The following is a 23,306-nucleotide window of genomic DNA, read 5'->3' on the forward strand; positions in this document are numbered from 1 at the left end:
TGGAAGTCTGAGCCATACCTGGCCCGCTTCCCTACCCACTGGCTTCTTGACTTCTCAGGAATTCGGTCTTCCCAACTCCAAGGGTATATGTGTACTTTCTAGGAGTGATGAGAGAATTCAGTCAGGTGATGTAATCACATTATGATTTGTCCTTATCGACTGTGAACATGGGCTCGACTCTTGTTCCACCGGTACTGTTTGTTTGTCATACCTGTCCCAGAGGGCGACTTCCCATACCTGCCTCACACCCGCCCTCGGGTGCTGGCAGCCATGCCTCAGTCCTTCCACATCTTTGGGAAAGGCTCTTTGCTTCCCTGGCTCCCACCTCTGAGAGGCAGCAGCCACTTGAGGGGCTCTGGGCGCCCAGCCACACAGAGCCTTTGGACCACCAGCTGCTTCTCCAAGTGGCATGGTGCCCGCAGCAGGGGCGCAGCTGCCTCTTCCAGCTGTCTAATTGCTCATCAGATCCACTTGAGCACCAGCATAACAAATCTTACTCCTTCATTCCCAGCCATCTTTCTCAGGATCTGGACTGCCAGCTGGGGATGAGGGTGGGAGGAGGGTTTGTGTGTTGGGTTTGAGGAATTCTTGAGGCCCAGATGGAGAAGCTGGTGGTATTGGGGTCTCTGGGTCCAGTGATCCCAAGGAAATGGTCATGTGTTCATTCAGCTGGTGCCTGTTAACCTTGCCACGTGCTGGGCAAGTCATGAGCTGAGATACAGAGATGGCGGGACAGTCATTTGGGTCATGAGCCTTTGGTGACCAGGCATTCACCTAGAAGTACTCATTTATTCTTTCGTTCATGTATTCCTTTTAAAAATAAACATTCATTAGCTGGCTATCATAGGCTTCTTGGAATTTTGGCTAACATTGAACCAAACAGATCCAGACCCTGCTCTTGCAGAGTTACATTTTAGTCTGGGGGAGACACACAGTCATCCCCAGATAGGATAAAATAGGTATGTCAGAACGTGATAATTGCTGGAAGCAAAGTAAAAATAGATCAGGCTAACGGAGACCAGGGGTGTGGGAGAGTCTGATGTTAAACAGGTGAGGATGAGCGTCATTGAGAAGGTAGTTTTGGAGCACCGGCTTGAAGGGGGGAAGAGTGGTCATCTGGTAGGAGAACGCTTGAGGCAGAGGGGGTAGCCTGGTAAGCATAGGGTGAGGGTGTGCCTGGCACATGCCAGGGGCAGCGAGGGGTGACTAGGAGGAGGTGATGTCATAGAAGCTTCTGGTGGGTTAGATCCTGCAGGGCCTTATGAGTTGCAGTGAGAAGGTTAGGTTTTTAATTTTTTTTTCCCCTGTGTGGAATGGGGAGTCACTTGGAGGATTTTGAGAAAGGAGTATCATCTGACCTAGGTTTTTGAGGACCACTTTGGCTGCTGCCTAGAGATGAGAGTATAGGGGAGCAAGGGTGGAAGCAGGGGGGAGAGCCAAAGGGATTATCACAAGAATCTAGATGGGAAGTGATGGCTGAAAGCAGGGTGGGTGGTCACAGTGGTGAGAACTGGCTGGGCATTTACGGTGCGACTTTGGCTGTGATGTATGAGTGGGAACAGGGAAGGCCTGAGCAACCAGAAGGATGCCATTGCCACTAACCAGGATGCGGCCAGCTTTGGGCAGAGGAGGAATGTGAGGGTCCAGCAGGAGTTCTGGTGCAGAGGTGCTGAGTTAGAGATAGCAGGACATATTAGAGGAGACAGGAAGGAGGCATGTCTTTTGTGGGCTGGAAGTACAGACTTGAAAGGTGTGGACAAATAAACATACTTAAAGCCCCAAGACTGGATGAGATCCCTGAAACAGTAAGTGTAGATGGGTCAGGACCTTGGGGCCTCCCACATTAGGAGCTTGTCGACAGGAGGAGGAGGGACCAGCACAGGTGATTTTGAGGGAGTGTCTGCGGAGGAAGGGGGATACTGAGAGAATGGGGTGTCCTGGAAGCCCAGTGAAGAACATGCTTGAAGTTGGAGACTGAACAACAGTGTCATGTGCTGCTGATGGTCAAACAAGTTGGGAATAATCTAGTGGATTGGAATAATCTAATGGCATTTGGAATAATCTAGCAGCAGCCAGTGGTGACATTGATAAGAGCAGGTCAGTAGGCCAGGTCAGGAGAGTGTGCTGGGAGAGCGTGGACGAGAACTGGGAACAGCTAGTGTAGGCAGCTCTCTGGAGGAGGTTGGCCACGGTTGAGAGCAAGGGGTTGTGACAATGAGGGTAGGGATGTGGAATGAGAATTTTTTTAGTAAGCTCCACGCTGGGCAGGGCTTAGACTCATGACCTTAAACTCATGACCCTAAGATCAAGGCCTGAGCTGAGATCAAGAGTCAGATGCTCAATGGACAGAGTCACTCAGGCACCTTGAGATTTTTTTTTTTTTTAATAGGACAACCAACATTTACCCCACTGTTGTTAAGCTCCACATGCTGTGCTGCTGTCTGACTTAGAGTGGGGAGCAGGACCCAGTTCCTGAGTACGTGGGCTTTCCACCTGCTGGAGTTGAGGATGGAGGAGGCAGGTGTGACTCTTGGCCTCTCCATTAGGTGTGTGTGTGTGTGTGACCACCTGCCTTCTGGCCTGCTCCGCTGGATTTCTAAGGTCCGAGCCAGAGTACTTGCTCTTTCCACCTGGCCTTCGATTCCTCCTCTGTCTTCTTATGTGTATTAGTTTCCTCTTGCTGTGGTAACAAATGGTTAGGACCTTAGTGGTTTAAAACCATGCACGTGTGTTATATTACAGTTCTGGAGATCAGAAATTTGATGTGGTCTTTCTGGACTGAATTTGAGATTTTGGCAGGATTGTGTTCTTTTCCAGAAACTCTAGGGGTGAACCCATTTCCTTGTTCCTTTGATGTTGCAGAAATAATTTCCAAGTGATTATAGAACTGAGGTCCCTGTTGCTTTGCTGGCTGACAATTGGGGTACCCCCTAGCTCTGCAGCCCTCTTCCAGGCCCTACATATGGTTCTTACATCTCTGAACCAGCAGCGGGTCACTGACTGCATGTCATACTTGGAACCCGACTTCTCCTTCTACTGCATCTCCTCTGTCTTTCAGCCAGAGAAAGTTCTCTTTTTGTAAGAATCTCTGTGATTAAAGGGAGCCCTCCTAGGTAATCCAAGGTAGTGTCCCCACTTCAGGGTCTGCCTGCCACGCTTGTCTCAATAAGTGCTATCAATGGTTGCTCAGACCAGCGATCTCAGGAGTCAGCCTTAGTTTCTCTGCATACTTTACCTCCCATTTCCATCCAGAGGTCTTGTCTGCTCCAAAATACACCAAAGATAGCCGTTGTTTCTGGTCTCACGGCCGTGAGCCTGGCTCAGGCCGCCACCATCTGCTGCCTGCAATGTTGCAGTAGTTCCTAACTGGTCTCTTCCATTGTATTCTTTTGCCATCCATAATTCACATGGTAGAATGACTTAAAAATAATCAAACAAATGCCATTGTATGACTTCCCTGCTCGGAACCCTTCATTGGCTTTGCCTGAAAATTCTTCCCATGGCCCCAGAGGGCCCTGTGGGATTCAACCGACACCTGCTTTCTCTGCTACTCAGTCACTGTGCTCCTTGTTTATCATGCGTCAGCCACACCGGCCTGCCTTCTGTCCTCAGAGAAGCCTCTCTATCCCGTGCCATAGCATTCACCACTCCTTTGCCAGAATGTTCTCCCGTCGTCGTAGTTCCTAACTGTTCTTCTCAAAGAGCCTAATCTCCCCTTGTCTAAAGAGCTATCCCCACTCCTGCACTGCCTCCTGCTTATTATATTTGCATGGCATTTGTTACCATCAGGAATTATCTCCTTTATTTGTTCATTTGCCACAAACCAGATGTAAGTTCTTGGACGGCAGTAGCCTAGCATGTTCTGCTCCCCATGGGATCCAGAGCATCTGACCCATGGCCACCACTCAGCATGCATGTACTGGGTGAAAACATGAGGGTGCAGCATTAGAATTCTAAAATGCTTTTGTGGGATGAGTGTATCTCTAAAAGAAAAAAATGCTTTCTTCTACTCTACTCACAACACTAATGCCAAATGTGTGGGGCTTTTTTCTGTACCAGCCAATCCTCAAATTTAGGGACACCAACTGGGTGTCCTACAGTGCAATTCATTTCTGATAAACTGGAGTTAGTGCAGACAACACAGTCTCAGGGCACAGTCCCAGAAGATGGCCTCCTTTTCCGACGTCAGTCTCAAGCCCTGGGTTTCCACCTGTGCTTCTGAGCAAACCGCCTATAGATTGGAGTTCCCACCACCCCTTCTTCAGGTTCGGCAATTTGCTAGAATGGCTCATAGGACTCAGGGAGATACTTCTTCACATTTACTGGTTTCATTATAAAAAATATTACAAAGGCTACAGTGAAGAGTCAGATGAAGAGGGTACACAAAGTGTGGTCTGCTGGAGTCCCGAGCACAGGAGCTTCTGCCTTGTGGAGTTGGGGTGCTTGCCCCTGCTGGTATGTGAGTATGCTCACCAACCCTGGAGCTCTCCGAACCCTATAGGTCAGGGATTTTTATGGATGGTTAGACCACCTAGGCAAGATGGATCATAAACTTAGTCTCTAACCCCTCTCCCCTCCGTCAAGATTAGGGAGTGGGACTGAAGGTTTCAAGCTTCTAATCACAGCTTGGTCTCTTTGGTGGCCAGTCCCCATCCCACAGCCCACCAAGAGTCACCTCATGAAAACAAAAGATATTTCCATCCGGAAATTCCAAAGAACTTGGGAGCCATGTGTTAGGAACTAGGGTCCAAGACCTCTGTGTGTATAGGTGTGTGCGTATTTTATATTTATATATATAAATATTTAAGTATAGGTATGTATTTAAGTTATTTTATATTTACATATAATATAGTGTTATGTAATATATGTGTTTAAATATATATATAAATATACATACCCATATATTTCTAAAGATGTTATTTTTGAGAGCCTGAGTCAGAGAAGGGGCTTAGGGAGAGGGAGAAGTGGACTCCCTACTGAGCAGGGAGCCTGATGTGCAAGGCTCCATCCCAGGACCCCAGGATCACGACCTGAGCCAAAGGCAGACACTAACTGAGCCCAGGCGCCCTGCATTCCTTATTATTTTTTTTCTAATTTATTTTTTATTGGTGTTCAATTTACTAACATACAGAATAACACCCAGTGCCCGTCACCCATTCACTCCCACCCCCCGCCCGCCTCCCCTTCTACCACCCCTAGTTCGTTTCCCAGAGTTAGCAGTCTTTACGTTCTGTCTCCCTTTCTGATATTTCCCACACATTTCTTCTCCCTTCCCTTATATTCCCTTTCACTATTATTTATATTCCCCAAATGAATGAGAACATATAATGTTTGTCCTTCTCCGACTGACTTACTTCACTCAGCATAATACCCTCCAGTTCCATCCACGTTGAAGCAAATGGTGGGTATTTGTCATTTCTAATGGCTGAGTAATATTCCATTGTATACATAAACCACATCTTCTTTATCCATTCATCTTTCGTTGGACACCGAGGCTCCTTCCACAGTTTGGCTATCGTGGCCATTGCTGCTAGAAACATCGGGGTGCAGGTGTCCCGGCGTTTCATTGCATTCCTTATTATGCAGTTTATCTGCCTTTCCACCTTACTAGTTAAGAGGAAGAAATACTTTTTATCTGCTGATGTTGCATGGCACTTGTAATGGTTTGGGAGTTAGTTCACGCATCCAGCATCTCAGGGGTGCCATGTGTGGAGAGAGTGGTTATTTTTTCATTTAATACACAAACACCCTAGAGGACTTCTAGCCTCCCTTGGGGAATTTCCTTGACTCTTGGTAAGAGGAGGACTTCATTCTTATGTCATGATCTGATTGTAGTAGTCAATCAAGTACAAAGAGACGACCATAAACAGACCAGAAACATCCCATTGGTACAGAGAGAGATGGATTCAGCCTTCTGGCCTGGAATGTTCCAAACCCTTCCCCAGCTTCCTTCTCCTCTCCCTTCTGTCCTCTGCTTCCTCCAAATCTTCCTTGCTTTGGGTTCTTAGATATAATTAAGATTTTCTGGGAAGTTGTCAGGATTGCAGAACATCTCTGTGGGCCTTTTGAAATAGCCTCCTGGTTTGTCATATATTATCATGTTGTTCCAAATATGTCAGAGTCTGTTTCTCACGTGCATAGGAAGCCTACATCACTTCTAGGTATCCAGGGAATTGTCCAGAGCCCAGAGAGATCATGGCCAGGCCACCAGGTCCTTCTGCCCCGTCTGAGGGGAGGCAGTGTGGACTCTCCCTCCTAGCATGGGCCGGGTTGCAGGGGGGTTACTGGTGGACATGACGCCCGCCCTCTTTCTGCCTGCCTTCAGCTTGCACAAGCTCCAGTTATGGCTGTGTGTGGGCCGTGCCAGGTGGGTCTCTAGCTTCCCTCACCCAGCAGCCTTGCTAAGAGCCATGACCGAAGGCCCCCTGCCTGCTGAGCTCTGTGGAGCCCTGGGGAGCGGGAGGATCAGGGCTAACCCTGGGGGTCACGTGTGGCTCCTGGGGGGTGAGCACTTGAATGTGCTCCTTCTCCCCTTTCCTACTTACCCTCTGTAGGATGTCTTCTCCTTGCTTGATGCAGTGGTTCTCACACTTAGTGTGTGTGTTGAAATCACCTAAGTATTTACTAAAATGCAGCTTTCTGACCTTCCCTTCAGACCCTAGTTGAATTAATTCTGGGAATGGGGCCATAGAACCTCCGTAGAACCTCCATTTTAACACTTTCTATTCCCATCACATTCCTGTGCAGGTGATGCTGTTGAGGGTGGGCCATGGTCCACCCTTAGAGTCTTGCTGTCCTGGTAGCCCTCCCTGTGGGGTCACTGCAATGTCCATGAGTTTCCCCTCCCTCCTCCCTCTCCTGTCCCTGCTGCATTTGCCCGTGTCCTGCTTGGGCCTTTGCTCTTCCCCACAAACATCCACTTTCCATGTTCTTCTGTCCCCTTGGGAGGCAGCTGCCACATCGAGGCTTTTCCTATGTTTCTCTGTGACCTCTTTTTTCTTTCCATGGTGACTTGACCTTATGGCATTCTTTAGAATTCATAAGGGATGTGAGCTTTCAATGTGATTTCTTTTCTAAACCAATCAGTCTCTCCACTTCTCACGCCCCAGTTTGAAACCTCAGCCATGACCTTGAGACTCGGGGATGAGGATTTTCATTTCATGCCAGTGTTCCGGGCGTCCCTGTTTCAGCTTTGACTTTACTCTGCTGTAGGTGCCTGGAGCAGAGACAGATACTGAGTTTTCAACATTAATTGTGTGAGCCTTAAAAAAAAAAAAACAAACAAAAAAATAAACCTCCCCTTTCCAAAATTCTCTTCCTTAAATCTTTTGCTATTACTGGCTTTTATTGACCAATTTTGTTCTTCCAGCTTCAGGTGTGGTGAGCATCCTTGTTGATTACTGCTCAAGGTACCTGCTGGCATCACCTGTGGTCTGGATGAGTCACTCCTCAGAGCCTAGCTGTAGGCCCCTCACCTTGGGGGTATAGGGCCCCGCCCTGCCCTGCAGCTTGCCAGCCTGGCAGCTTGAGGTCCTGTTTCACAGAGTACATACTTTTCAGCTCTCTAGCATCTTTGTCCTTCTGCTTGCCTGCCTTGGCCTTTCTCGGTCAGGTGTCCGGCTGTAGTGGCTGTGAGTGTACTGTGAGCTCAGGTTTGCCATTTGCTCCAGAGCCTCTCCTTTTCCATCCTTCATCCTCTGGGTCTTGTGGGCTTACAAGATCAATGTTAGTGCTAAAATTGACTCGGTCTTCTGCTTGGTTTCATCCATGAGAACATTGAGGCCCATAGTGGTTAGATGGCAGTTCAAGATCACAGAACACTGGGAATCTGGGGGTGGTGGTGGTGGTGGGGCAGGAAGCCTTTGTTAGCATTAACAGTTTAAACTGTGCATACCCTTTGACCCAGCCGCTCTGTTTCCAGTCGTTCAAAGAAAGAATTATGCACATGCACAAAGACAGGCACCAGGCTGTGGATTGTGGCCTTGCTTGAGTTGGGATCAGTTCCAGAGACTGGTGGGAGAGATGGTGGTTGTGTCCTGTGGTGGTGCTGTGATGAGGAAGGAAGCCAGTCTGCCTGTGCTGGCGAGGTATAGTCAGTCACCCAGGCTGGTTGTAGAGTGACAGGTGGCTATGCTGTGTATGCCATTTAGGTCGTAAAAACCCAAACCTGTAAGAGTACATAAGTACTTATGTAGCTGTGCATACAGTCCAGTAACAACAGTGAGGGGAGTGGGCGTGGGGTGGGAGGGTGAGGCTTTGGGGAGGGGTGCAGGACACTTGCTATGCTGTATACTTAAGCATCTGAGTTTTTTTAATTCAGATAAAATTCACATCACATGCCATTCACCTATTTTTAAGTGCAGAATTCAGTGTTTTTCAGTATATTCACCAAGATGTGTGACCATCACTACACTGTAACTCCACAACATTCTCATTACTCTGAAAACAAATCCTGAACCTATTAGCAGCCAGTCGTTTCCCACCCATGTGCCCCCACCCCCCAGCCTTTGGCATCTATGAAACTACTTTCTGGTTCTGTGGATTCTGACGTGGTGTCAGGTGAAGAGCATTCCCTTCCCCACTTTTTAAAGATAGATAGATAGATAGATAGATAGATAGATAGATAGATAGATAGATTGATTGATTCAGAGAGAGACAGAGGCAGAGACACAGGCAGAGGGAGAAGCAGGCTCCATGTGGGAGGTGGTGTCTCCAGGATCACACCCCGGGCTGTAGGCGGTGCTAAACCACTGCGCCACCAGCGCTGCCCTTCCCTCCCCTTTTTTGAAAAGGGAAGACCTTTTGATTTCTTTTGGTTAGCAAAAACGGGTAGTAATGGAGGTCTTCTGTAGAAGTGAAGTGGTGTAATGCAAACTTGTGGCAAGTGGGAGATAACCTGTAAACAGAACCATACTGTATGTGTCCTCAGGCATCTGGTTTTCTTCTCCTAGTATAATATTTTTTATAATAAATTTATTTTTTATTGGTGTTCAACTTATCAACATACAGAATAACACCCAGTGCTCATCCCGTCAAGTGCCCCCCTCAGTGCCCGTCACCCATTCACCCCCACCCCCTGCCCTCCTCCCCTTCCACCACCCCTAGTTCGTTTCCCAGAGTTAGGAGTCTTTATGTTCTGTCTCCCTTTCTGATATTTCCCACACATTTCTTCCTCCTTCCCTTATATTCCCTTTCACTATTATTTATATTCCCCAAATGAATGAGACCATATCATGTTTGTCCTTCTCCGATTGACTTATTTCACTCAGCATAATACCCTCCAGTTCCATCCACGTCGAAGCAAATGGTGGGTATTTGTCATTTCTAATGGCTGAGGAATATTCCATTGTATACATAGACCACATCTTCTTTATCCATTCATCTTTCGATGGACACCGAGGCTCCTTCCACAGTTTGGCTATTGTGGACATTGCTGCTATAAACATTGGGGTGCAGGTGTCCTGGCGTTTCATTGCATCTGTATCTTTGGGGTAAATCCCCAGCAGTGCAATTGCTGGGTCATAGGGCAGGTCTATTTTTAACTCTTTGAGGAACCTCCACACAGTTTTCCAGAGTGGCTGCACCAGTTCACATTCCCACCAACAGTGTAAGAGGGTTCCCTTTTCTCCGCATCCTCTCCAACATCTGTGGTTTCCTGCCTTGTTAATTTTCCCCATTCTCACTGGCGTGAGGTGGGATCTCATTGTGGTTTTGATTTGTATTTCCCTGATGGCAAGTGATGCGGAGCATTTTCTCATGTGCGTGTTGGCCATGTCTATGTCTTCCTCTGTGAGATTTCTGTTCATGTCTTTTGCCCATTTCATGATTGGATTGTTTGTTTCTTTGCTGTTGAGTTGAATATTTTCAAGGTTTATCCCTGTTGTGTGTACCAGTACTTAATTCCTTTAAAAATTATTTTTAACTGTGGTAAAGTATATAGAACAAAATTTATCTTAAGCATTTTGAAATGCATAGCTGAGGGGTATTAATAAGTACATTTCACTGTGGTGCCACCTCTTCCCACCAGACATCTCCACAGACTGTTTCTGTCCTGCAGAGTTAACTCTGTACGCTTTGAGCATAGCTCCCTGCTCTTCCTCCCCTAGTCCCTGGAGACCACCTTTCTACTTGCTGTCTCAAGGAGTCTGACTACTCTAAGTACCTCCTATAAGTAGACTCACACAGTATTGATCTTTTTTGACTGGTTGACTTCAATGAGCCTAATGTCCCCTGGGTTCATCATGCTGTGGGATGTTATGACTCACTTCCTTTTTAAAGACTAAAGAATATTCTGTTGGATGTGTAGACTGTGTTTTGCTTATCCATTCATCTACTGATAGACACTGGGGTTGCTTTCACGTTTTGGTGATGGTGAATAATGCTACAATAAAACATGCGAAGTCTCTTAGGATTAAACTTTTTTAAATAACATGCTTGTGCTCATGTATTACTTTTGAACTTAGGATGAAATGGGAAATAGAAGGTAAGTGGTCACATCTAGAATTGAAAGGTTTCTGGATTCTGAATGTTTTTTTCTGGTTTGGGGTGCTGGCACAAGGGGAGAAAACCATCCAGGGGAGGAGCATCGTCAATTTGTCTGAAGCTCGCTGAGGCCTTCCCTCTGGAATCAAGAATCCTGTCCGTCTCTGCCAGGCCAGAATGATGGGAGTTCCTGTGGAATGGTATAACACTGGGGTTAGGACTGTGCCCCCATCACTTGCAGATTGGGGAGGAGGAGGAAGTATCTTAGTGCTTACAATCATGCTGGGTACTCAGTAAGAATCCACAGATGATTAACTGCCACCAAGTTACTATTGTGGCTTCTCTTCTGGGATAGTTGCCAGCCCTTGAGTAGTTGTATGGGTCAAGTGGGAGTGGGTATGTGCACTCCTTGGAGAGAATATAAACTGTTTAGAAGTACAGTGGCTTATCCTTTGACCTCTTGGCTGGGTTGGAATTTCTACCATGTTCCTGTTCCTTAATTGGCTGAGGTCTCATGTATGTACAAGAGGGGCGTGAAAATACAAAAATGGATTTTTTTTTCCTGTAGCGAACATGTGTTGCTTTGATAATTTGAGAAAATAAACTTATTGAAGAAATGCAGAGAAAACACAGAACAAGATCTTAGAGCCATGATAAACATTAGCCTGTCAGTTAGATGGCATCTTCAGTTAAGAGTGGCTAGCGTCTGTTGATCAAAAGTCTTGATAGGTTGGTACATTCAGATTCAAAGAAGTGTTGGTCAGCCAGGAAGGAAGTACTGAGAATCTTACTTGTGCCCCATCTAATTGTGAACACCATGTGAGTTGAGAGAAACAAGATGGAACCTTTAGGGAGCTTATAGTCCAGGCAGACAGATAAGCTCACACACCTTTGCCACATGGAGAGCTTGCCTTCTGCAACAGGACCCTGCTTGTTGCTTCACCTGCTTCCTTGGGTCCTCTAGCGGGGGGTCCTGCAAGATGGGTGTGATGATCCTCTCTTTGCCAACCAGAAGGCTGGGTTTGGGTCAGGAAGCACTTTGCAGAAAGTGGCCAAGCTGGGGTTGGAAGCCAGGTGCATCTGACTCCAGCTCCTGTGCCTTTGGTGCAGTTACATCTCTCTTACTGTATTGATGTGTTTCCTTTTTTAACTGGATGACATGGACTGGCTTATGGTGTGGCAGCAAGTCCTAGGAGGGAGGCAGTTCAGAGAAATTGTCCACATGGGTGTTTGAAATTCAAGGGGTCTCCTCTGAAGAGCAGATTGTACAGTGATTACCCAAGTAAGGTTTTAGTTCTCAAAACTTGGGCTTTATAGATAACCCAGTTCTGCCTCTCATATACATAGCTGTGCTGTTTTAAGAACAAATTGCAGAAGTCACACGTGGTGGTTTGATATAAAATGATTTAAAGGCTTCGAATGAAAATACCGATTGCTCTCTCCTGCTCCTGCACCCCAGGTTTCCAAGGTTGACAGCTTCGTGTGCCCTTTGTCCTTGCTCGGATGACCAGGTGCACACTTAGGTGGGTCCTTCCTCACCGTTGCTTCCATCCTCCCTTCTACCAAAATAGAACCACACACATTTCTGTTACTAATTTAATTCTTGAACGTCAATACATTTGCATTTTGAAATGAAGTTTAAAAAACATTTGCAGCCATCCATGTCCCCTTTTCCCATTGTTGACAAGGTAACCCTTCATGAACTTCTACAGAGTACGGTCTGGCCCAAAAGTTCTGTTTAGGGCAAAGATCTGTTCTGTTCAGGGCAAAAGATCCCTGTGTCTGGCATGCCTAGCTGCCTGTTTCTTTCCAGCAAAAGAAGTGGTTTTCACTGTCAAACTGTTTTTCACTTAAGGGGGAAAAAACACAACTCTCAGGTGTCTATCAGAGGCTCTGCTAGGCTACATCACACGAGCAGGTGAAAATGTGCTCAGCAGAGGGTGTGAAGACAGTTCTGGTTTATGCCACCATCATTCCCAGCTGTCCCAGTACGTATGTTTTATATTTAGGTGCTCTCTCAGAAGAGGGATGTGGCATCCGAACAGGTGAGCATCTTTCTCTAGAAAGACCTATGCGAGATGGAGCTTCTGATGAAGAGGCTTTCTGTTTTGAAAAAGAAGGCAGGCTCTTGCTTTACATTCTTCTTAAAAAGTTATCCTGTCTTTAACACTTGGAGTGAGGATATAAAATGCTTGAGAATCTTGCCTTATGGAATCCTCGTAAGAAGTACCCTCCCCATTTTACAGAGGAGGAAATGAGGTGATGAGGTCTCATTCTACTTGGTGGCAGAGCCAAGATGTGAACCTCGGAATGCCTTGTGTGTGTCTGTCGACACTTCTGATCACACATAATTCCTCGTCTGGTACTAGAAACAATATCCCTGTCAATCCCTTGGTTCCTGGTCCTGATCTTGAGGGATACAACAGATGAGTCTGTAGTCTTGGGATAGGTCTCATTGGCATGGATATCCCCTACTAGGGCATTCTTTGGATAACATTCTCTTGGCTTGACTATCATATAAGCCCCTTGCCTTAAAAAAAATAAAAAATAAAAAAACCAACCTGGAGAATGATCTGTGAGGTGAATGGATTTATATCATGTTTTTGAAGAATTTGATTTCAACTTTCTGGAGAGCTGGGAATCTATAGTATTCTTACACCATGAAGCAACCAAAAATGTCAGGGTGTGTGTGTTTGCATATAGGAAAGTAGGTCTCCTTTGGAGTTTTGGAAGATGGCCTTGGAAATCTGACATTGTAGGAAATTGGTACCACCCTTGTGGGTAGGCTCTGGATGGCTAGGAGACAGTGTGGTGACTGAGGAACAAGTGTGGGACTTTGAAACCAGGCAGACTGCAGTTTGTATAACTGGGTCCATCATTTACAGTGTTCAAAAAGAAATAGCGCAAAAACAAAAACACCACAACACACCCAAACCTCTATTTTCTCATCTCTGAAATGGAAATTTTGTGCAATGGTATTGTGAGCCTTAAGTGAGAAGATAACCCCTCATCTGGGAGGTGGGATGTGTCAGGGCTCAGGAGAGCCTAATGGGCTCTTTATTGCTGCCTGTAGGTGCTCTATGCTGGAGCCTGTGCCCACGTCCACGTGGTAGACCCGCTCCTGCATCAGTAGGGAGCAACCGTCCCCTTTCACCGTGACGTCTCCTGTCTGATACACCTTCCCCGAGTACTGTGGTCTGGCTTCTCACAAGAGATTCTAGCTTGGATGAGGATTTCTTGGTGTTGGGGGACTTTCTTCCCGAAGATCAAAAGTAGCTGAATAGCAGCCACAGTTCATCTGTTGCCCCATCGCTGGAAAATCATAAGATGTCGAGTGCTGAATGGAGCAAGCCCTCCACAGAAGCTCTCCTGAGAGATTCCAGGGACTCACTGCCCAAGCGGCACCGGCTGTGGCAAAGCTGCAGCCATGCAGGGGCTGGTGGCAGTGGCAGTGTCCTCCACCTGTGTCACAGTTCCGGGGCAGAGAGAGAACCATTGGGCCCCCTGCCACCCCCTTTCTTGAGTTCTCCTTAGCTTTTGGGCCTCATGAACACCTATTGGACCAAGGTCTGAATGAGAGAGAGAGATTCTCTGTTACTCAGCTGCTGATGGGGTAGGAACACAGGTTGGGGTTTTTCTGTCTCTGTCACTTGAAAGATATCTGACCTTGAGTGAGTCCTGAGATTCCCCTGGAAACTGATTTTTGGCAGCTGTTACTCTCTATCTTGCATGTTGACTGTGAGAACAGGAAAGCGTTCAGTAGTGTGCCTGGCTCTTAAGCATCATGGTTTACTGATGAGTGCCAACACTAAGAGTGTCTTTCCTCCCAGCCAACCTGTGCTGGGATGGGTGGCCCATCCTGTGGCTCCTTGGGGTTGGCCTATTACTATTTTACAGCAGGAGGAGCCTCAGCTTCCAAAGGATAGGTAATCTCATCCATCCAGTTTTATCATCTCTATGCCATTGACTTCTAACTTGACATCTCCAACCTCTCCTCTCCCTGGAACTCCAGATTCACACGCTACTGTGTTCACACTGCTTTTCTCAGGTGGGCTGTGTCCAACCTTGACTTGTCTGAAAACTGGACTCCTGGTGGTCACTCACTCTTCCCTGTCACACCCACCCTTCCCTAGCTCAATAAAATGATAGCTCCATTCTTTGATTTTTCTGAGACCAAAAATGTTGGCATTAGCGTGACTTTTATCTTCACCCTGACCCCACGTCGGATCTATCGGTATCTTACTTATACATCTGGGGAGTGCTGTAGCTGGAGAGTGTCCACTAACTGCACTGCTTGCAAAGAATGGTAAGTTCTTCCTTGAAGGGAGATCTGAACTGTGCCTCCTGATCCCAGCCACTACACCTGTATCCTGAGCTTCCCCTCTAACCTCTTCACATGGCTGGAAGAATGATCTTTAAAAAAAGGTCTGGCCATCCCCCCTTTGTTCTGAACCTTTTAGGGTCTTCCTGTTTTGCTCAGAATAAAATATCGTAGCCTATACACCCCTCCCCCCTGCCCCGCCACCTTCTCTATGACCTCACATCCTGTTCTCTCTCCCGTCCATTATCCTTCAGCCATGCTGGTACTCTGGCTGTTCCTGGAGCACTCCCAGGGCCTTTGTACTTGCTCTTGCCAAGAATGCTGTCCCACAGGGCTTGCATGGCTCATGTTCTCCACTGTAGTGCGTCTCTGCTCAGCTGGCATCTCCTAAGTGAACCTTTCCTTGCACTTGACTTAATTAACATTCACCACCATCAGTGCTCATGTTTCACCACCTCAGTTAGCACTTCTGACAACCTGATATATTAAAGAGTTACTTCTTTATTTTCTGAGTCCCTCCACTCAAGTTTAAGCTTTGCATTGGCATTCACAGTCTCCCTCCTTAGCACATCCCTCTATGCCCGGTGCCTAGTGCCTGACACAGAACGAATCTTCAGTAGCTAGTTGTTGCATGAATAAATAAAAGACGTGCTCAAGGTCTCTCACTGGGAAGTGGTGGAACCAGACTTGGCCGTTGGTCTGAATGCAGAGACCACACTGTCTTCAGTATGCTTTCCGCTTGCCACAGCCAGCACATGGAAAGCGATGGATGCTATTATTATGAAGACTGTTTCTTCTGCTGCTTTGTAGGGATCATTGTCACTCACCCAGGAGGGACCTTTCTTCTTTAGAACCTTCGGATGTCCCAGATTTCCCATCACACCAAACCAGGCTTGCTATTCCGGGACTGGCACACTTCCTTGTGTCCATCAGGATGTTCAAGGGAGCCATCTCTGAATTTAAAGTGGTTCTTTATCCTCTTTTGCCACCAGCGTCTGACACTGTTTGCATCTGGGATCGTGCTAAGCTTGTTGAAATTGAAAGCAAAACAGTAACCTTATCATACTGTTTGCCATGTTGCTCTCCATGGTCTTTGAAGTTTTGCTTAAACTAATTTAGGCAGAAAACCCCATGCATTCTCTGGTGCCTGCTAACGAGACCAGCATAGTGTCTGCTGCTTTTAGATGACTTACCACAGACACCTCCAAACAGTAATGGCAGGCTGTGAGGAGGTAAAAAAACTGTGTCATGTTTGCTAAGTTTAAATGACCTGCTAACAGTACTAACAAACCCACAGCTTCTCTGAAACAAGAAAAATAGTTCTGATTGAAAGTGTTTCTGTGCTCCTACCAAACGTAGTTGCAGTGTCTGATTGTTTGCATTTAAAAGGAGAAGGCTCACTCTTTGGGGCCAAAGTTTTCTATTTGGAGTCCAACTTCTATAATCAGGCCGTTATGGAAATATAAGAGAAAATTGCTGACCACTCAGAGTACATGCAAGTAAACAAAGTGTAGGATTTCCTCTGAATACTGTGGATGTTAAGCAGGTTGACTGGGCTGGTAGGTTATCAGGTGCTACACAAAAGACCTAGACCTCTTCCCCTTTGGCCCAGGCTTGAGGTGGTCAGATGGAGTTGCAAAGGAGGCTGCAGTGAGAGGGTGCATCTGAAGATGCATTGTAAATTCTAAAGCACCACATCACATGAAGCACTATTACTGTTGCATTTTTATGAGTATCCACTGCATGTGGATACAGCTCTCAAATTTTTCTTAGCATGTTAAATACGGTTCTTCCTTTTGCCTTTGGGCCTATCTCTGTGCTTTGGCTTTTTCAGTACAACTTAAGTTCCTTATCCAAGAAGGAAATATCCAACCCTGTAGGTGAGCATTTCTTGTTAGGAAATGTTAGTCCTAACTAACTAACTAGTCTTGTTAGGTCCCAGCAGCGACACTTGGCTCATAGTCCTTGATGAGGGCAGGCTGTTAGGGTCCGAACACTGTCCCGTAACTCAGATTATGGGCTGGGAGCGTTAACAATGAAACTATAGACTGAAGACTATCAGTTTAATCAGTTATTGAGCCTTGTGTTGTTGAATTCAGAAGGAGCTGTAGTTGATAGAAATAGAGAACCATGTGTTCCTCTTGGGCTTTCTTTCCATTTCAGACTCAAAGATCGCTCTGAGGAGATGTGCATCTTTAAAAAAAAAACCCCATCACCAATCTTTAGTTGGATCCATCACAAATGTTTGTGTTTGTGGTGTAGATTTGACTTGTGGAGGTCAATCACAGTTGATCCTTGCCACGTTGATTGGTTTATTGGGGGATGTACAGAAAGTAAGGAGTTGAGGGTGCAATGTGCTGTTTTTGGCTCTCAAATGACTTGATGTTACTCCAGCTTTGATTATGCTGCCTTCCTTGAACACCCAAATGTTACCCTGCTCCTAAGGCAGATGAAGTCTTTCTGGCTTGAAAATAAACAAATGAGATGTGGTGCTTGTAAAATTTAAACTAATGGAATGACTGGACTTTCATGCCTCACCATGTGTTCACTTTGCAAGTGGAGAGATGGAAAGTGACCAATTAAATGGCTCCCTTCACTTTCCTAATAAGCCATAGAGATAGACGGGCCAACTCCACTGCTATGTTGTCCTTTTATATATGTCACCCATGTGGAACCATACCATCGTCCTTATGTCTCCAGGGCCTAACTCAGTTTTACCCACAGTGCTCTCTGAGGAAGTACCTGTTGAATGATTAGAGGTACTGTATTGTTAATCTATTGCTGTGTAACAAATGACCCCAAAATTCAGCAGCTTAAAACAACAAACATTGATGACTTTAGTTTGTGTAGAGGAGGAATCCAGGTGTGGCTCAGCTATGTGCTCAGGCTCTGTGACACAGCTGCGGTTGTCGTCTTAGAGCTTGACGGGAGGAGGATCCATGTCCACTCACCTGGCTGCTGGCAGACCCCTGGCTGTGGGTGGATACATCATGGGTTTCTCCAGAAGGCAGCTCACAAGATGGCAACTGGCTTTCCTCAGTGAGTGGATGTGGGCACCCAAGGCAGAAGCCACAGTCTTTTAAAAGTCAACCTCAGGAGTGACATGCCATCAGTTCTGCCACTTTGTGCTCATTCGAGGGGAGTCAGTAAGTCAGCCCATCCTCAGGGGAGGAGACGATTGAACAGTGGGAATCCCCAGGGAGGGAGGGATCACCAGGAGCCATCTTAGAGGCTTCCTGCCAGTGAGAAAAGCATGGTATAGCTGGGATTCGTCATTTATTATTTTATACCTGGGATAGAAGTTTCTGATATGCTTGTTAAAGCTGTAGGAATGGAACCAGGGCAACAGGAGGTCAGGTCGTTGCAGGGGAAGGTTGGCTGGTTAGTTTCTAAGAGACCTTTTATAAATTCATGAGTGCCCAAGGTCTGTTCCCTCGTCTTGAAGGTTAAAAAGCTTATTCATGCATCTGCCTCCTTCAGTGCAGAAGATTGTGGCTTCCTCTTAGATGTTCCAACAGAGGACCTAGTATCTGAGGAGGGGAAGGCCAGTGGCTGGATTTCTAAAGAGATGTGCAGACATCAAGCAGGTTGGATGGCCGTGTCTTTCTGATCAGCAGGATCTCCTTGTGGAGGAAAAGCAACCTCGCTTAGGCAAAGATTGGGTCTTTAGGAGGGCACCAGCAGGCCGTGCTGTTCACATACCTGTCACACCTCAGATGTGTACTAGCACCAGCCTTCACTAATGGGGCACGGGCAGCTTCCTGCTGGGGGTGGCTGCCCTGCCGTGGCGGGCGCTGCTACTATCTGGTCTAACATTTTTAAGTGCAGACTTCTCTCGGATTCTGTTTCCTTGTTTAAAATCAAATTCGGTGTTTTGTTGTTTAAATCCAGCATTTGCATGTAGCCTGGCCATAGAAGACCTGGCACTTCTGGCCTCCACACCCTCCCCCATTTCCTACTCCCCATAAGCAACTGCTTCAAACCTTGAACTGATTGTTCTGGGTGTTACCTTGATGTTTCTGAGCAGTGCATGTCCACTGCTACTTGTTGATTTCTCCATTGATACCTCACCTCAGAGGGTGAAGGGTAGCTCTTCCATCCCCACCCCCCCATGGTCTCCCTTCCCCCATCCTCCAGCACAGACACACCATCTTTTTGGTTTGGTCCCTGGGCTGTGAATACATTATTAGGACTCTAAAAATGCTCTGCAGCTGAGCTGTGAGGTACTTGATCATTATTTTCATGCAAGTTTTGAATTTCTTTTGAGTTAATACTTGCAAAAAAAATTTGGCGGGTGTTGCGTGAACTCATTACTAAGCCAAATGCTAGTACTCTCTTACTTCTGGAAATCTCTATATGTTAAAAACAGGGCATCTATTAGTTTCATCCGGGGACCATCTATCCTGCAGTTCTGGGACCCACTGTGGCCAGAGGAAGCCTGGCTGCTCAAGTGGGCCTGTTCTGTCCAGTTCACTGCTCCCGCTTGGTGCTCCTTTATTTAGAGAAAATTCACATGCCATACTTATGAAGTGTACAATCCAATTCTTTCTAGTACCTTCATCACCTCTCTCCAGATCTAGACTGTTTTATCACCTCCAAAAAGGTGTCCTAAACCCATTAGCAGTGACCCCCATCCCTCCTTCCTTCCGGTCCCCGAAACCAATACTTGACATTTCCTATAAATGGGATCCTGCTGTATGTGGCCCTTTGGTGTCAGTTCTGGCGTCTTTCCCTTTGCAGGCTCCTTTCAGGGGCTCATCTGTGTTGTGGCAGATGTCATTTTTCCTTCCTTTTTATGGCTGAATGGTGTTCCATTGTAGGGATAGACCATAGCATGTTTATCCATCAGTTATCTGTGATGGCCATGTGAGTTGTGGCCACTTGTAATTGTTAATAATCTTCCCACTTTTGTGTTGTATCCTCTTTCCTAGGAAGCCTGTTTGTTCTTAGATTTCTTCTCCTGTTTTGGTTAAAATTTTTGAATGGTTGTGTGTCTGAGGATGTTTTCACCTTCTTGTCATGGGGCTTGGCTTGGTCCATAATTCTTGTCGCGGGGCTTGGCTTGGTCCATAATTCTCGGTTGGAAATAATTCCCCTCAGGATGCTGACAGTATCACTTCATTGCTTTCTGGCTTACAGTGTTGCTGTTCAGAAATGCTATGCTGTTTCTAATTTTCTGTCCTTTGGACAAGTTCTGCCTCCACTCTGTGAGTTAGTGTCCTCTCCTGGTCGCTCACGTTCTGAAACTCCCCTGAGAGGTGCCCGAGCATGGTTTCCCCATTGTGCTGTGTGCTCCGTGAGCTCTTCTGTCTCCATACGCCTGCCTCTCGGTTCTGGGGCATTTTCTTGCATTAAGTCTTCGACTTCCTTGTCTCTGTTCCCCTCCCCACTTCCTTCCCCCTTTCTTGGATTCTTAAATGGCAAGTCTCCATTTCACTTTTTGTTTTCCCTCTTGTTATCCTTTGGCCTTTGTTTTCTGGAGATTTTCTTACCTTCTTTTCTTTGTATCTGCTGTTCATTTCTTCTATCACAGTTTTGTTTTGCAAAAGAGTTTTTTTTTTTTTTTTTAATCTCTCTGTGCTGCCTTTTCTTCTTTTTAAATACCTCCTTGCTCCTGTTTTCAACCATACCATCTTCTTCTCTCTCCGGGAATATTAATGAGCATTTGCTTCTTGGGTGTTCTTTTCCCCTAATTTGGGTCTCTTGCTTATAAGTTGTTTTTCTCTGTTGATTCTGGTCCTCATCTTCCATCATAGGTGCTTGTGTCAGGTGTGAGGTGTGTTCTAGTCAGCCCCTCTGAGGTAGGAGTGGGGTGCTAAAAAGCTGGGCTCATCTCCTGGCATGCAAGCAGGCTGTGCCATTTCACTAGAGAGCCTCTCACATCAGGGTCTTCAGCATGTTAGATTCCCAAGACCAAACTTTCTATTCCTTGCCTAGAGGTAGGTTTATGTTGGCTGCAGGATGCTCTGGGAATGGGTGAAGAAGAATGGAAGAAGCCCAGCAGTATTATGTTCTCTCTTTTCCATAGGGTACCCTGACCTTCAGCTTGACCCAGAGCTGTGATTTTCCAGATTCTCTGGAAATAATAATTCTCTGATTATTCCAGAGAATAAAACCCTAGTTTTCTGCAAATTGCTTCCTAAACAGATCTTGTGTTTCTTCTTTTCACTTTCAGCCCCATGTTTACCCCCCACTTCTAAAAGTGTCTCATATTAGCAGTCTATTAGCCGTTCACAAGTTGTCCCATGGTCATCGGGTTGAATGTCAGTGTTGCCACCTTGCAGCTGAGAAGGAAGCGTTCCCAGGCCTACAATGCACCTTACCAGTGATCTGCACTGGAATTTCAGAAATGGGTGTTTTAATGGGACTCTGAGAGGATGTGAATGTAAATGAATGTGTTCAGCCTATCACCTATAACTGGAAGCCCTTGAAATTTTCTCTTAAAACCTATTTTAGATTGAATAGGGTTACTTGGGTCACTGTTCGCAACAGTGGCTGGAGCCATGGTCACTGCTGGGACGGGAGCATCTTTGGGTTCATGCAAGCATGTTGGGTGCCATCACTCAGGGCCATGTTGCCTCTGGGGCCCTAGGTCACTGTGGCCGATGGAGGCTTAGGGAGGGGGCTGATAGCAGAGCTGTAGGCAGAGCAGGTGCAGGACCCCCATTTTTGCTCAGCCTTTGCCCACTTGGCCATTCTCCCCAAGCTTCCAAATCCCAGTTGCCAGAGGGCTGGCCTTCATGACCATCTCTTCCCACTCTGTAGGGCATCTAGGACTTAGCTCTTCTGGAACACACAGGGAATGGGATCTGCTTAGTGGATGTTTGTTTTTGGACTTGGGGTGAATCCATATTCTTGAGGGACTTCCTTCCTGCCCATGCTCCCCTGGTGTTCTTGGAATTAGCCTGCTTGTTCCGGTCCTAACTTGCTGCTCTTCTCCACAAAGTGAGCATTTATGGATGTATCCCTGAAAGGAGGAACAACACCACCCACTGGTGTCTGCTGTGCTAATAATTCTTGCATTGATCTGGGGGCCAGTCTCTTGTTAGGATGTCCTTGAATTGTCATTAGGCATTGATTTTAGAGTTTTTCCTGAAGCTGCCTGGCTTCTGCTCTAAGTACGTTTTATAAATGGCAATTCTTAGTGGCTCTATGTGGACTCTGATCCCCCCTCTGCCATTGATGTCGAGCTATAGGCAGGTGAGTGCTGCATTGGGGGAACTTCTTTGTTGGAGAAAGAGAAATTTGACCACTATAAAGATGGAGGTTCTTTAGTCTTGCCAGTATGTTGCCTGTGTTTCATTGGAATGGGGAGTAGTGATAAGATTATTCCCCAGGGTCGCACGCCTCTGTCTCTGTGACCATTCTTACATTTTTAAACATAGCTTATTGTTCACATCATTGTACTCATGTGAAAATGTTACAGTGTTGAAGTAATTAGTAATTGTGATTCCCACCCCCGCCTCACCTTAAAAAACAGCTTTCTTTATGGAGAAGATATTTGGCAAAGAAGAAAAGATTTTTTTTTTTTTTAAATGGGAGAATAACTCTGATTACTGCTAAAAATATTTATGGGCTTTCTTTCTTTCCCTAAAGTTGTACCAAATCTTTGGAACGTTGATGGAGAAGTTACAGTCACTGAGCAGAAGCCGGGCGAAGTGGCCGAGGAGCTGGCGAGCTCCTATGAAAGAAAACTCATTGAGGTAAGGCTGGTGGCCTCTGTGCATTCACTCCCAGTGTCGGCTGCTTTGGGGACTTTGCAGAAACAGGTCCAGCCTGTTGTGCTGATGTTAGCATAATCAGACACTGCTCCCCTTGCACTATCAACAAAACACAAAATAGTAAAAGCATCGTACTTGATGAAGAAAACTAAGAAGAGCTGGTTCTTCAGAAATACTAATGAGGCACTTTTGGTGCCTATGGCAAGGAAATGGAGAAAACACAAATATGTCATGTTAAAAATATGAAAGCAAATGTACTCTTGGATTTGGAGGAGATTAAAAGCAGGACAGATTATCATACACAACTTTGTGCTGATAAATGTGCAAATGTGGACTCTTTCCCAAGATAATTATTTATTGTTGATTATCAAAATTAATTGATGATGCAGCCTACTTACCTAGAGGGCACCAAAAACCTGACAGAAAGTTCTAAAAATAAAGGAGTGCCCTTGGAGGTAGCAAACCTAGATGGTTTCATAGAGGTTTCTAGGCAACCTTTCGAGGTATGTACAAACAGCCCGTTGCTCTTTGTACTTCCTTAACGCATTGTCTCTATGTACGTCTGTATTTCTGAATCTTGGTTCCAGTGCGCATCACTCTAATATAACAAAAACTGACAAAGATAGCCTAAAAAAGAAACTATAGACTAGTCTTATTTCTGCATAAATGCATAAAAATTCTGGAAAGGTATTACCCAGTCAAACCCAGTTCTATATGAAAGGACCAGTCCATGTGAAAGTAGGATTTATTTAGAATTTCAAGGATAGCTTAATGTTAGGAAA

General features: G+C 46.0%; 1 protein-coding gene across 6 annotated transcripts in view; it reads left to right on the top strand.

Moving 5' to 3' along the window:
- The window catches only part of SNX29 (sorting nexin 29), a 528,280-nt gene that overhangs the window by 245,864 nt on the left and 259,110 nt on the right, over positions 1–23,306 (top strand). For all 6 annotated transcript variants that reach the window (XM_072835835.1, XM_072835833.1, XM_072835832.1 and 3 more), the window contains exon 15: positions 22,400–22,506. In XM_072835835.1, the coding sequence (XP_072691936.1) occupies positions 22,400–22,506 (107 nt within the window). The remainder of the gene's footprint in view (positions 1–22,399; positions 22,507–23,306) is intronic.

Source organism: Canis lupus, chromosome 8, assembly GCF_048164855.1.
Source record: "Canis lupus baileyi chromosome 8, mCanLup2.hap1, whole genome shotgun sequence".
Lineage (NCBI taxonomy): Eukaryota > Metazoa > Chordata > Mammalia > Carnivora > Canidae > Canis > Canis lupus.